General features: G+C 47.3%; 2 protein-coding genes across 2 annotated transcripts in view; one reads left to right on the top strand and one right to left on the bottom strand.

The window, feature by feature from the left end:
- Positions 1-425, top strand: part of LOC139835821 (uncharacterized) — a 42,608-nt gene extending 42,183 nt beyond the window's left edge. Inside the window, exon 5 of the mRNA XM_071825692.1 lies at positions 92-425. Within this exon, the coding sequence (XP_071681793.1) occupies positions 92-282 (191 nt within the window). The 3' untranslated portion in view covers positions 283-425. The remainder of the gene's footprint in view (positions 1-91) is intronic.
- A 5,137-nt stretch (positions 426-5,562) lies between these two features.
- Positions 5,563-13,260, bottom strand: LOC127336543 (putative ABC transporter C family member 15). The gene is made up of 11 exons (XM_051363370.2): positions 13,127-13,260; positions 9,891-12,253; positions 9,685-9,771; positions 8,924-9,589; positions 8,671-8,835; positions 8,209-8,503; positions 7,888-8,102; positions 7,046-7,351; positions 6,536-6,599; positions 6,194-6,433; positions 5,563-6,012 (listed from the first exon to the last, which is right to left on the bottom strand). The coding sequence occupies exons 1-11, from the start codon at positions 13,230-13,232 to the stop codon at positions 5,909-5,911; spliced, it is 4,611 nt and encodes a 1,536-aa protein (XP_051219330.1). The 5' UTR covers positions 13,233-13,260; the 3' UTR covers positions 5,563-5,908.
- Between the last annotated feature and the right edge of the window lie 2,576 nt (positions 13,261-15,836).

Below are 15,836 nucleotides of genomic sequence, written 5' to 3'. Positions count from 1 at the left end.
CATTGCGTTCCTCAAAAAAAAAATCATGTTGCATTGTACAACTGCTCTCTTATTTGTCTCTTTGCTGCCTGCCATGTGTTTATTTTGCTAGGCGATTGCGTTTGCAAGACATGCTACCGTCAATTTCATGTTCCACATATGGATCTGAAGAGGACATGTGCATGTGGAGATAGCAAGGTGGAGGGTCTATGTAAAATGTGCTATCTCAGTTGCGATGTGCTGCATCCAGCCGGAGGAGGATTCGTTTTCGGCCACAAGAAAGAGAGCTTTGCCTACTGCTGAATGCTGAGCAGTGAACACTGTTTCACCTCGCTCACTGATATATATGTAGCAATGTGTTAACTCCAATTAGCGGGATGTATAGAACACAAGGAAGGTTGATGAAGGCAATGCAGTAGAGCCTATCAGAATCCCGCTGACATGAAAAAAAAGCAGAGAATATTATAAGAGGAAGAAGAAATGGAATATATAGCTTTGAATTTTTTCATGTGATTGGAACTGGAAAAGATGTCGAACTTTCTCAAGTATAATGGAAATATGAGATTTCATCAAGAATTTTCAGAAGACATGCCACAACGTCGAACGAGGTGTTAGATGAACCTACCCAAAACATATTGCATGAAACTTGAGGGCATGCACAAAAGTAGAGAATGCAATCGACAGATACAAGACGTACAATGTTGTCAACCCTAGCAACTAATAATAATTAATTAAAATTTAATTTATGTTGCCATGAAAGACATATGGTGCAATGAAAAAAATAGTCCCGTCTCTTATTTCATTTTTAGGGATGACAATCTTTTCTTTTTCCTCCAACTAAGTTAAAAATACAACATGCCAATTCTAAAAGGAATTTGACGTCAGCTTATTGTACATGCCCCTAAGAGGTAGTGTAACAAAGTAAAGCTTAATTTATTTATGTCCATTTTCATTTATTATTATATTATTCACCGAATATATGTTCATTTAAAGTTTGGAAATGTGGGAGTATTCGAATTTTGTGTATTGTCTCATGTAGTTTAGGCGGGAAATCATTTGATCTAAACTTACATCAGGCCCCTCCTCGACGAGGTCATCTAGGCCTCCCAGGAGGCCGCAGCGGCATCGCCGCCACCACCGACCTAGAAGTACCTACTGCCGCCTCCACCGTGGCCTCCACCATAGGTCTTCATCGACCTCGGTGACGATAATGCCTAGGACGCGGCCGGCAAACATCCCTGCGGAGGGGATTTATTATTTACATTTTTTTGTTTTTAATGAAAAATTGGGAGCTTTCAGGTCTCAAATATATATAAATTAAATCCGTGCCTAATTTTTGTTTCTAGGGTTTTCGACCCATTGAGAATGCCTCCGCCCGCATCCAGATCGTGACCTGTTTTGTGTCCGTGAGCCGCCGCATTCGGACCATCGCGCCCTGTTTTGTGTCCGTGAGCCGCCACATTCGAACCCAAACGAGAAGAGAAGCGGTTCGAAATGCAGAATCCGTTGGAGATGGGCTAAGAGCATTTTCAGTCGCGTCCCCCAAAGCGTCTTTCAAACCGTGCCGGATTGAGCGTTTGGGGGACGTGTTTTATTCGTGTCGTATTTGGAGGACGTCGCTCCCCAGCCGCGTCCCCCAAACAAAATTTCGGAATTTTTAAACGTAAGCGAGATTCGATTAGATTCATCCAAATTTGGCATATATTACATAGATTCGAACGCAATTTGACTAAATTTAAAATAAACCTAATCTAGAAGTACTTGCGGCGGCCGGAGGCGTACTGGTGGAAGTTGTACATGTCGTCGGTGACGACCTCCTGCTTGACGCGCTCGTCGGGCTCGTCGACGGGCTCGTCCTTCACCAGGCCGCTCACCCCCTCCTCTTCCTCCTCCTCCTCGTCCTCACCCCCGTTCTCCTCCTCCTCCTCCTCCTCCTCCTCCTCCTCCTCAGCACCGGCGCCGTCGAATTCGAGCGGCCCCCTGCGGCTAGTGAACGGGGTGCCGTCCGAACCAGGTCCTGGCTCGCGCTGAGCCGCTTGCTCGTACGCCGGGGAATAGAGGTTGTTGGGGTTGAAGTCGCCATGCGGCAGCGCATCCTGGTATTGGGGCGACAAGTTAGGCATCACGCACCCGGGAGTGCCGGAGGGGCCGTCGTTGTAGAAGGCGGATGTCGACGGAGAGATCACTCCCGGAACGTACGCTGGCAAGGACGTACTCCATGGGCTCGCGTTGGTGGCGGCGATACACCCGGCCATCATGTGCTGGTGCTGGCGCGCCGCCAGAGCCTTCTTCTCCTGCTCCGCCGCCCTCCGTCCTTCCCGCTCCGCCGTCGCCATCTTCCGGCGCTGATAATCTTGCTGCCATTGATCATCGGTCCATCCTTCCGGCTTCTTCTTTGGAGTCGGCGCCTTCCGCGGCTTCGCGAACGGCGCTTTCGCCCCTTTCGTCTCATTGCCCGGCGGCTTCTTGGCCGCTTTCTTGGCCATCTTTTTTGGGCCTGTCGGCGGCGCCATGGAGTAGGGAGAGGGTAGCGGCGGCGGGTGGACGGCGGGAGGGAGAAACAAATCGGTGGGATAGGAGAAATGAATCGGCGGCGGGATATGTGTTGGAAGGCCAGAAATGCGCGGCGGGATAGGCGCGATGTGGCGGGAGGGCGGGATTTGGCGGGAGTGGAAGACGAATTTTCCCTGTACCGCTGATGCGTCGAGCCCGCGTCAGTTCGCTTCGCTTTTCGTTGTGTCCGGCGTGCCCGGTGCGTCCCCTGTGGGACGGGGATGGGCTCGGGACGCCGGACACCGTATTGGACCGCGCCGAACAAAAATCGGCTTTGGAAACACGGCTGGAAGCGTTTTTTTTTTTTTTTGTCCGGCGCGTTAAAATCTGTTTGGGAGACGTTTTAGGGACCAGACTGGAGATGCTCAAACTGTGTTATACCGAAAGGGCGCTTGGGGCGAGCTAGTAGGGTCGTTAGAGCATGTCTAGTAGAACCCTTAAAACTGTAAAAGTTTTCTAGGATTTACAGGCCGAGATTTGCAAGTTTTGGACACATTTACAGGTTGAAAAACAGGGGCAAAGAATAGAACCCCTAAACCCTCAAACCGTTTTAGGGGTTTGAGGGTTTAGGGGTTCTATTCTTTGCCTCAACCCCAACCTCTAAACCTGTCACATATTCATCACAATATGACACAAAAACACAATGAATCATCAAACATACTACAAAAGTAATAATCATGGATGCATGGTTTAGTAGTTTTTACATCACATAATCATCATCTTGCCCATCTCATTGGCACCATCACCAAAAAATTACACGTCGGTGCCATATGCTAGGCCACTCCACCACCATCAAACCCCACCATCATGCGAGTTGTCGACACCGCTATCGCTCATGGTAGTGTCAACTACAAAGGTAGAGGAGGACCCTCGGAACATCCTCTTCCTCTCGGCGATGTCCTCCTTGTACTCCTTCCACCATTGCAATTGCTCTTCATCCATGTCTTTCTTGCACATCATCATGTGCTCCTTCTCTTCCACCATGAGTTCTTTCCATACCTTTGCTTCTTTCACCTTGAGCATCCTCTCCTCCAAGTCGGCCTTGCGGGCTGCCTCCTCACGCTTTGCTTCAATGTGTGCAAGCTTGACCACCTTCTTTTGCTCGGTGATGAGAAGCTTTGTCTCCAACGTCTTGGTTGCCAAAGCCTCTCTTGCCTTCATCATATGATCCATCTTCTCCCTTAGGCTAGCCGCCTCTCCTTCCATCTTCACCCTAAGCTTGGCCTTCTTGGTTCCCTCGGGCTTGTTCAAGTTCCTCTCCTCAACATCCGGATCATCCATGTCAAGCATTGCGGACTTCTTCGGTGCGGTTTCATCATCTCTCAACTTCCACTTGTCATATGTTTGAAGAATTGACCAAACATGCTTGAATGGGAATTCTTTGCCCTTGGAGCCGGCCATCTCCTTGTACCTCAAGCCGGCAATCTTCTCCTACAATGAGAGAAACCATACAACACACATGAGAGAAACCATACAACACACATGAGAGAAACCATACGATGTGAGGTTTGCAAACTTACATAGTCACTCGGCGGCGCATCCATCACTTGGTCCATGGCGGCACTCCAACGCGCACATGCCGGCTTCATCAAGTCCCACCGGCCTTGAAGCGACCGGAATGAGCGAGAGGCGAACCCACTCCTCTTCGGCTTCATCTTAAGGTAGGCGTCCTCGATGCGCTGCCAATACCGTTTACCGGTTTGGTCGGTACCGGTGCCCGCATCCAACCCCACCGACGCCCAAGCTCGAACCAAGAGTATATCTTCCGCGTCGGTGTAGTTCGACGAGCGGACGGGGGGGCGAGCAACGGCGGTGAACGCCTCCTCTTGTATCTCTGTGATGTCTTCATCATCATCATCCTCCTCCTCCTCATCTCCTCCCTCCGCATCCTCTCCTCCCTCCAAATCATCATCCCTATAGGGATCAAGCGGTGGAGCGTTGATGTCCACCTCCACCTCATTGAGCATGTCCATGAAGGACACGGCGGCCGGGGCGGGCGGCACGACGGCGGCCGGGGCGGGCGGCACGGCGGCGGCCGGGGTGGCCATTTCGTCGAACACCTCCGGGCGGCCGGGCGGGCGGCACGGCGGCGGCCACCGGCAGCTTCGCCGGGGCCCTCCTCTTGGCCACGGCCTTCCTCGGCGCCGGGGAGGAAGCCGCCTTGGCCTTGGCGCACGAGGACCACCGGAGGACACCTTCGCCCGTGCCCGGGGACGTGCGGGTGGTGCGGCGGTGCGGGCGGGGCGGGAGCGACGGCCGGTGCGGGGGCGACGGCCGGCACGGTGATGCCCGCACGCCGCCGCTTCGCGCCGACGTGGGTCGCAGCGACCACGGCGGCGACGTGCGGGTGGGCGGCCGGTGCGGGGGTGGGGCGGGAGCGACGAGGCGGCGGGGCGGGCGGCGGGCCGAGGGGCCGTCGGCGGCGCGGCCACGGGCGGCACGGGCGGGGCGGGGGAGGCGGCCATGGCGGCGGCGGCCGGTGCGCTGGGGCGGGGGCGGGGCGACGGGCGGCGGTGGCGGGTGGGTGGGATTGGGAAATTTCCCTCCCGCCCGAAACGAACTGGAAATGCAGTTTAGAGGGTCAACCCCTCTCCAACCCGGTTTTGTACAGGCCAAGAATAGATTCCCAGGTCGGACCTGGGAAATTTTTTACAGTTTTACAGTTTTAGGGGCTCTAGTCTTTGCGATTTTTTCGTCAAAAACTGTAAAAAAGCGGTTATTTTTACAGTTTTAGGGGTTTAGGGGCTCTACTAGACATGCTCTTAATCGCTTTTTTAAGGGTCGTCTGTGATCCCACGACGGCCGGCGGCGCACTACCACCGTTCCAAATCCCAGCAAGGTAGCGAGTGCCCCAGCTGAATCAGTACGCGTCAACGCTGCTCTACGGCTTCGGGCGATGCTCTCGCAGTCTCGCGGATCCTGCACAACTCAACTCCCTGCGCAAGCGCGCCGCATGCTCGACGGAATGCCTGACTCGACACACCGCACGTGTAAGTACCCCGCTACGAACGCCAATTAAGGAACTTTAACTGAAAATCAAATCGCGCAAAGCCTCCTCTCTTATGCCCTCATGTTCCGAGGAAATTTAAGAGCTTACACGGGATAGCTACATTGCACGTCTTGATATTGCTCACATCACAGAGCAGCTTGCACAGTGCTAGTAGATTACATAGCTTAATAGTTTTTCTGAATCTCCTGAATATAGCTAGTCTCCTCCATTGTTAATCCCGTCGTCTCTATATGGATGGTTTTGCTGCCAGTACTTACTTGGCATGTGGAGAGATCATGGTGCGTGTCGTATTTCTACTGGGTTCTGCAGTGCACCTAGCTGGCTTCATGTTGGCTTCGGCCACGGATCGATTTGTCTGTGGTGCTGTTAAAAGCCCTTGGATCCCCGTGAATACTCCTTTATGAGCCTGGAGAATTCAGACTTCTCGTCCTCAAGTAATCTCGACGGCGTGTCATATTCTATAATTCTTCCTGCTCATCACAAAAGAGTACATGTTTAGCATGGATGTGAAAAGGGGGTGTTAAGTATATTATAGCACAACTTTTCATCAGAGAATGGTTGGTTGGTAGAAATATCTAACATTAGCGACGTGGCAGCTAGGTCAAATAAAATGCGGATAAATGGTTTGTGCTAGTCAATGATGTGGCTTACCTTCGCTGAAGACAAGAATGAGATCACTGTCGATAACCGTGTGAATTCTGTGTGCTACTGTCAGCACCGTGCAGTTCCCAAACTCCTCGCGGAGTGTTTGCTGGATGATTGCATCGGTAGATGAGTCAACTGAAGCAGTTGCCTCGTCGAGGACAAGGACATGGCTTCGTTTCAGTAGAACCCTTCCCAGGCAAAACAACTGCCTCTGTCCGACGCTCCAGTTTTCCCCATTCTCGACAACTGCAGAAGAAATCTCATTTGATCATCTCAATGCACATCCAAACACTCTTAGGCAAGTTATCATATGTTTGCTGCTTTACACAAGAACAATGCTATTATTACCTGTTGAGTCCAGCTTCTTGGGGCTTTGACGAACTATATCACCAAGTTGGCATTTATCCAATGCCTGTCCAAAAGAAATGTATACTGCTGATCAAGTAGAGGAAATATACCATTGGGTTTCTTAATTATTACCTTTTTTGTTAATTCCTCCTTTTCTTTTAATTCATTATATGCATATCTTCGAAGAATGGATTTAACCAACTTGCAATCTATATGAAGAATGCATCACCTTCTGTTTGGTAATTGCAATTATAAAATAGACCAACCACATATGTTTCCTAAGTTACTATTTCAGAAGTTTTGACCTTTCATAGATTGGCATACCTAATCACGATATCACACTTTATTAGCATATGCATATTTACGTTGAAAAAATACCCAGAACCATTTGTTTTGCAACATGGACTATTGGCAATAATGAGCAATGATACGAGGTGTTAAGCTATCTTCTGCACATGCTATATAATTTACCTCCCTTATCATTGGGACATGTATAATTGACTTATTTACCTCCCAGATATGTTGATCAGAATATTCATTCAGTGGATCAAGATTTCCTCTCACTGTGCCCTCAAACATGGTTGGATCTTGTGGAATGATGCCAAGTCTGCCTCGTAAATCATGCAACCCAATTTTGCTGAGATCGACATTGTCAATTTCGATTGTTCCTACTCTTGGTTCGACAATCCGGAAAAGAGCTTGAATCAAAGTTGACTTTCCACTGCCAGTACGTCCAACAATTCCCACTTTTTTCCGTCCTGGAATTGTACATGATATATTTCTTAAAACAGATGGGAGATGCTCTGCATATCGAACCTGCAAAACCCAATAGCCACATTAGTTGGCTTCTTTTGAGCATGCACATATTCTGAGAAAATGCAAATATTGAAGAGATTATATTTTACTAAAACTTGAGAGCTTCCCTTTTCTCTGATAGAACATATACTGTGTAGTATAAACTATTATAGCTTTACTGATATGAATCTTGTTATGGAGCGTGTTTGTGCAATCTGGTTTACTCTGCTTTAAGCATATGTCTATTCCGTTTGAAACTTACTCAGTAGTTATATTTTTAGACTTACATGCCCCCGCGATAGAATTTATGTTATGCTGTACACTGTTCATACGCATACATGTACTGAATGGAAAACCTGTTCGATTTAGAATGTGCAAATTATACAGATTTTATGAAACCATGTGCGATGGCTTGAATCCATAGTCAATCCTACTTTCGATAGGACCGGTTGACAATTGCATCCAATTTTTCCTGTTATTTAACTATCCTAAGTGAGAAAAGAAAGCCCAGAGGATCATTGGTCATAAATTATAAATCACAGTAACATAATGCATACCTCTAAGTTCCTTATATTTATAGTACCATCCTTTGGCCAGCTGTTTGGGGGGCGGTTATCATCAACTATTAGAGGAGCTTCACTAGGGATCCTTGAGTACTGCATTATTCTTTCAACCGAAATCATTTTATTCTCTGCGTCGCAAATGTTCCAGGTTATATTTGACAACTGTCCATTGAGGTTGAGGGCATAAGTCACTGCAAGTCCAGCAATGCCTGTACATGATACAATTATATCAGGTTGGGAGCCACCAAAACATAGTGACGAGAACATAGAACTGCCAAAAAAATCAGCGGTAACTTGTGTGTATACAATACTTACTTGGATTTATAAAACCTTCGGGAAGACTCACTAGGAGAGTCAAAGAAAAGGCAAAGACAAAGTTAGATAGCATGTTTAGCCTGAAGCAAAGCCACTCTATTGCTGAGGTGCTATGGAACCATGGTTGTGAGTGTTTGTTAACAAGACAGATGTTTGCTTTGCTGAAACGGTCCTTTTGCCCATATGCTCTAATACTTGCTGCACCAGTAAGTGATTCCGCGAAATGGTGGAGTATTGGAGCCCTTTGAATTTCTGACAAACGAGCCAGCTCTCTTCCTGTTGGTATGTAGTACCGCTGCATAGCACAGGGAGAACATTGTATTCGGTGCTTTGTGAAAACAATCATCATCAAGGAGGAAATTCGCGCTTACTGCTAATTTATTTTACAGAATTACTTGATGCATACATTTTACTACGACAAGTTAACTCTAGTGCAAAAGAATCATTGTGAAGATCTCTTACTTGAAACATATAACAGATTGCTGTCACTGGAATAAAGATGGCAAAAACTGGCCATGCGACCTGGGACATAACGCCAATGGTCCCCAGAAGTTGTATAACTGAAAATGCGCACCAACCAAGCTTGTTTGCCATTTGCAGATCTAAAATAGTTTGGTCATTTGAGACCTGTTACAAAGTGTAGTACAAAATTATTAATTTGAAGGTGAGTGGGTATAAGACAGTATGAAATGATGTCAGGAATAACTGAACCAACCCTGTTTAGGATCCTGCCAGTAGGTGTGGAATCAAAGAAGGACATGGGAGCACGGAGGATGCAGTGGAGCATATTCTTAAAGAACTTCTCTGCTGTTAGTAGACCAACAAGTGACACAAGTGTAGACCGACCAAGAACACATAATGCACTTCCAATAGATAGGGTTATGTATACGAAGAAAAGAAGGTCTAATCCAACCCTCGGGGGGGTTGCTGATGTTGGAGGACAAGCCCATGCCATCCAATAGTTGCTTGCTACCTGGAGTATTTGGAAGAATGACTGTGCAGCAACTATTACCGGTGCTAATGCACCACCATGAACAGCTGTCAGGTATGCCCAGTAGACCTTCTTGCCAATTCCTCCCATTTCCCGTTCTTCGTCTTGTGTTAGCCTTCCCTTTTCATTGATACCTTGCAAGACATCTTGTGCAGACTCTTGCTTAATTATGCCTTGAAGTTGATCATCAGTGTCATTTTCTTTCACAAACTCATCATCACTATCTGCTAAGTTCTTGCTATCTGTTGACAGAATTCTGCTTGAACTCTCGGCACTTATGACAGACTCAATTGCCTGGCTATGGGCTCCTACTATTGCTTCAAAACCTATGTTCTGATGAAGGAGATCATCAAATGTTCCCTTCTGCAAAATCTTCCCATCCTGCATCACCTATTATTTTGTACCCCGTTGGTTATTCTACATATTCTTAGCAATACTAACATACATGTAGTACTTGCGAACAGACAGGTGTTTTTGATACTTACTAGTATAAGGTCAGCGGCTGGAAGAAATTCGACTTGGTGGGTCACATACAATATTGTTTTGTCTTTAAGCATCCCCATTAGGCAATCCTGCAGAATAATATAGTAGTTCATTCTATATTAGCAGTTATTACAGAGGGGTTTCTCTAAACCATACCATATGCGACTAAGTTTTGGAAGATAATTAGCAAGTTAATTAATAAACAAACCTTGAAAAGTTGGCCTCCAGTGTGAGCATCTAATGCGCTGAAAGGATCATCAAAGAGGTAGACATCTGCATCCTCGTACACTGACCTTGCAATCTGAATCCGCTGCTTCTGTCCACCACTCATGTTAATTCCTCTTTCTCCAATCTCTGTCAGATCACCATTTGCAAATAGCTCAAGATCTTTAGTCAACGCGCAAGCATTTATTACCTTTTGATACTTTTCCTTGTCAAATGGGTTTCCAAACAGAATGTTATCTCTGATATTCCCAGACAAGATCCAGGCTGTCTGAGGAACATATGCTTTTCTCCCACTGACCCTCACGGCCCCAGCTAGCTTAGGCATCTCCCCAAGTATGCATGATAATAGACTGGATTTCCCAGATCCGACCATTCCACAGATTGCTACTTTCATCCCTCTCCTTACTTTTAAATTCACATCTGTTATAGTTGGAGATGTGGTCTCAAATTCCCAGTTGAATGCTCCATTATCAATCTCGACATCGTAGTCTGTTTCATTCCTTGGCACTTCTGTAATTGTGTCACATTTCAGTTCGTCTTCCTGGAGGTATTGAGCTACTCGATCAGCTGAAACTTTTCCCTGAGCAAACACCGATAGTAAATCGGGAAGGTTGAAGATTGGTTCTTGTAGCATCCGGAATGTTGCAAGTGCGGACAAAACAGTGCCAGCTGTTAGTGGAATCCCCATCAATATACATGTACCAAATGTTATGGAGGATATAAATGCAGGGGACCCCCAAAATATGAATGTTGTTAAAGCCGTCAACCTCACAGATTTCCACAACCAATTGTGCTCTTCCCTTCGTAATGCTTCTAGCTTTTGAAGGTACCCTGTATCCCATGCTTGAAGTTTCAGTATTTTCATGCTTCTAAGTACTTCTGTTGTTGCCTTCATTCTATTGTCTTTGGCAGTCATGATCTTTGATTGCAACCTTTTCTGCAGTCTGGTTAGAGGAATATTGCAAGCCATTATTGCCAGTGTTGCTGCTAAACCAGCCCATGCTCCATTCCCTATGTTTTGATGGAGAACATAGACTGCTAGAGAAAGCTGTATTGGCAACATCCAGATGTAGTTGGCGTACCATATAACATCAGTTATCCTTTGTATATCTACACTCATGTAGTTTATGATCTCTCCACTGGTATGCTTCTGCCTTGCACTGCAGGATAATCGGAGTCCCTTTTGATAGATGCGGGATATCAAAGCAGCTCGTAGCCGCATCCCGAGATGTCGAGCTCCAAAAATCCACTGCCTCTGAGATACTGTCTCCACAACTTTAGCACTCAAAAATGCAACAGCAAGAAAATAACCTTTTTCTAGTCCATACTCCATCTTACCCCCAAGGAATTTCACAAGATCATTAATTAACGATGGTCCGACATAGGATGCACATGCGTATAAAATTGCAAATGTTGCATTGATTGTTGCCTTCCTTCTAAGAAATAGGAACATTGCTCTATAGATTGATAAAGTACTTATACCGTGTCTGCATTCAACATCTTCTACAATCCTATTAAATGAATCAGAGAGTAAATCGGCATAGTCCCTTCCATCAATATCTGGTACATCATTGTTATCTAGAGGTTTCTTGTATCCAATAGCAAAGATAGGGCTCATCCAGGAGAATGTGACAAGGTCCAGAATAGTTGCTCTACTATAAAGGGATGTCCTTTTACTTTCTGCCTGCTCTCCTACAGATGGACTCAATAGTGGCTCTGTTGTGCTGCTGTTTATTAAGGTGATTCCTGTTTTTCCTCTGGCGGATATCGCAAACAGATACGTGCTAACAAGTAGTGTGAATAGGTCGATCAATTCTGCATAGCCAATATATTCATGATCTGATAAACTGAACCTGAGATCAAATATCACACTGATTATTGATTGCAGAAAGTTAAATATCCACCATGCCCGAATTGTGAGTGGATGCGTTGCAGATTTTGTCTTTTGTAGACTGAATACTGATAGTGACAATATTATCCAGGATAGCACCTGTAAACCTTCACCCAGAACAAAAGGTGGGTACTTGCAACCACTTATTCTTCCTTGTAACTGCACAAACGGTATCTTCATGACATGACTGGCTAATATAAGCAGACAACAAACTTTGCTTGCTTGATATGAGACACCCAGCTTTATATCTCCATTCTTTTGTTCCTGATTATAATGCTTGTTGCTTTCAGGACTTGCGGTCTTCAATCTCTGCCTGCACCGTCTGATTCGCTTGAACAGAAACTGACCCACGATAATCATGACAAATACCAGTTGTATCAATGCAAAAGTGCTCGTCCAGAAGCAAGGTGAATATACTTCTGGCCATTTTCGTAGGTATTGTGATAATACGGAATCTGCAATGTTGTACAGCAATTTTCCGAGTCAAAAATCAGTAACATAATAGGTTATTTATCCAATTTTTATTTCTCTTATGAATATAAAGCATTAGCTACAGATATGTTACCAATTCTCAAGGAAAGAAAAAGGAGCATCTTTTTATAAAAACTGAAACTGGAATCCTCTTGGCCGATATTAAGAAACTAGATTCATTGATTTTTTTTCTTTCTCGAGGCTAGTTCTGCCAGCAACAGTGCGACCCCACAAGCTAAAAACATACATTCTACTGGTATTCCATATTACTGTTCCTTAATGACACAGATGAATGCTTTCTTGAGAGGTTATGATACTGGCAGGTTAAAATGTCTACAAAATGTATCCTTTGGTTTCTTTTGGGAGTTGCATAAAGGGGACTAGGATGCAGATGGAAAGCTGATAAAGTGATAATTGCCCATGACCTTACTGTTGTCATCCCAGTTTGCTAAAAAAGAATCTTTCAAGAACATGTTTGAAACCGTAAGTAAATTTATGCAGCCATTTTTTTCATTGGAAACTAAATCTGAACCCTGTGGGTACATCTCACTTAGTTATATAGATGGACATATATTTCACAAAACCACAGAGTGCTACTCTAAATCATGGGCGACGTCCCTGTCCCGGGCTACAAATCCTGCCATGGTTTCATGCACATTCTTCTGCAGCCCTGCTCCATCTTGCAATACAAAAAAACGCAAACCCTTACTGATAGTACTCGGGATTTCTAACAAAATCCATTGGCTTGCAGGAACCAGAAAAGCAATACCAAAAGGTGTGGTGGGTGAAGGACATCCCGCGGAGCCAGAGGAGACGTAGAATCTGCGTATGAATGAAGAGCCGGGGGATCGGTTTACCTGACGAATCGTCGAGGAAGCCCGCTGTGTGGAGGAGGAACATGCCCTGCAGCCTGTCGTGGATCCTCGCGAGAGCAGGCGAGTGCAGGCTCCACCCTCCTTCCATGGCGCAGTGAGGCCAACGCGAGTGCGGGACAGAGGCGAGAGGGAGGGAAAGGTTGAAGAGGTGGCGATGGTGATATATCGGAGGTGGAGAGACCCGAGACCCTGATGGCTACAGTTTTGTCGTGTAATATAGCACGCTGTGGCAGTAGCAGAGGGTCCAGGGCAGCGCCGCCCATTGGAAAGCTCTGCGGCTAACTCGTGCATCATCATAGATTCATAGTGCATGGATCTGTACTGTACGTATGCATTTCCAGTCCATTTGCGAACAGTAGCATCTGGTGCTGAGTTGTTTGGGGGTGCTGAGTTCTTTCTTTTTCATAGAACAACCATTAGTGGCCGGGCTCCACTATGAAAAGCACCCACGAGTTCCTAGTTACTCCATCCGTTTCAAATTTATTGCCATATATATTCTTTGAGATTTGCACGTCGTCGAAATTTGCATGTATCTTGGTGAATCTGTGGCAATTAATTTGGAACGAATGGAGTATATTAATTAGATGATATATCCCTCCCACCGAAACTGAACAGTTTTTCTTCACACTAAAATTGCAGCCTGCCCTACGATACAACGTGGTTCAACTTAGTTCTTGTTCAAAAGAGATGGTTAAAACTTAACACACATTTTGGGCTATGGATGTTCACTCAAGAGTATTGAGCGTACCATATTGTGAAGGTGTATCTACCATTTCGGCCATCTGTTTTCAGTGTGGCCGGTGAAGGGACGCATTCACGCATCGCCGCAATCGATCAGGTTGCAAAACGACTCCTTTTTCTTTTCGAGGCCTGAACTTGAAGCGGGTACAGAGACAAGAAAGCAAAGGCACGCTCAGCAGCGAGATCAGTTGCTTAAATCAGTAACAAACAAATCAAATCGCACCTCGGAACACAAATCCCAATATATACTCTTTGCAGGGGAGTACTTACAAATGAGTAACAACAAATCGCTCGCATGCCATCTGTGCATAACGGAACAAAAATTGAGCAGAGAAAAAGCTAGCCTTCAAAATTAACTAATGAGCAGACAAATAAAATCATATCAAATCCGATCGGAGGCGGCACATGCCGTTCACTGTTACCCGACGCGAACAAACGAGGCCGTGATGTTAGAGCATCCAAACCGTCCCCAAACGGTCGAATTTAGCATTTGGGGATGCTTTTTTTTGGGACGTCGCTTCTCAGCCGCGTCCCCCAAAGAGGATTTGAAATTTTTAAAATTTAATAAAAAATAATTAAATTTATTTAAACTTGCTATATATTACATAGGTTCAAACGAAATTCGATGAAATTTAAACCTAAATCCTAATAGTACTTACGGCTGCCAAAGGGGTCGTAATACTGGTGAAAGTTGTACATATCGTCGACGACGACGTCCTGCTTGCCGCGCTCGTCGGGTTTGTCGACGGGCTCGTCCTTCACCGCGTCACTTGGCTCAGCTTCAGCGTCATCGGTGAGGTCGCGGCATCCCAGCGTCGCAGATGGACATGGCGATCGCCGCGTCGAGGTCGCTCCTCCAGGCGTCCTTGTCGTTCAACGACGCCATGCACGCCACACGCAAACCAGGGCAGTCCTCGGGGTCATCGCTGCTGGCGATGAGGTGCTGCTACCGCTCGTACTCCGCCAACTGCGCAGCCTTCGCGACTTCCTCGTCGTCCTGCTCCTCCTTCACCTCCGGCTTCGGGAGGAGGAGGGCGCCGCCGGCACGCCTTTGCTGCCGCCGCGCTGGTTCGCGGATGTTGACGCTGCTGCCGCCTCGCCTCCGAATGGCGGGCAGCGTCGTGTACTCCGGCTCTTCCTTCACCTCGCGCTTCGACACGCTGTAGGGCGTGGCGCGGTGCAAGAAAGGCGCCGATCGCGTCGGCCCCGAGGAAGAAGAGTTCGAGGAGGATGAGTACGTCCTCCTCTGCTGCCAACGCGCTGCGAGCGAAGGAGATGGTGGCGGCGAAGGCGGCATCTCCAGCCTTGGGGTGCCGTGTGTTCCTCCGGCCGATGAGGGCGTCGGTGCTGTTCATCTCGGTGCCGTGCTGCGCTTGGAAGAAGTCCGTCCACCAGTCATCATTACCGGTGGGGGCCCAGGTCGGATCGGCTCGGTCCTCGGTGCTGACGCGAGCCCGCTGGGTCCTGATCACGTCCCTCCAGCGTTTCGTTCCCGCCGACGGTGGCGGTGGGATACCGACCCCCTTGACAGCCATCCTCTAGCCGCCATTGCTTGGCAGGCGCCTGTCCGGTGGGACAAGGTACCGTGCGCGGTACAACGCCCACGCCTCCGCCACCGTGAGGCTGCTGCGGCCGAAGCCGTTCCTTGTGACGTTCTTGCGGGAGGACAACATTGGGAGCGCCGAGGGAGGAGGTGCGACGAGCGGAAGGTCGTGGCGAGATTGGGAGCGGCGAGATTGGAATGGGGAAGGAAGGAGGAGCGCTCTTATTGTACAGCGGCAGCAGGCGAGGCGGCAGCGGGGCGTTGGCCGCAATAAATACCAGCGCGGATGGTCACGCAGCCATGCACGACGAGATGCGTCACTGCATCGTCTGAGAAATCTAGGCGCCATTAATGTCGCTTGACCAGAGGTAGGCGACGGGTTTTAAGACTTCCGTGTCGGTTTCGCGT

This window comes from Lolium perenne, chromosome 2 (genome assembly GCF_019359855.2).
Source record: "Lolium perenne isolate Kyuss_39 chromosome 2, Kyuss_2.0, whole genome shotgun sequence".
Classification (NCBI taxonomy): Eukaryota; Viridiplantae; Streptophyta; class Magnoliopsida; order Poales; family Poaceae; genus Lolium; species Lolium perenne.
This window is presented reverse-complemented; position numbering and strand designations above follow the sequence as displayed.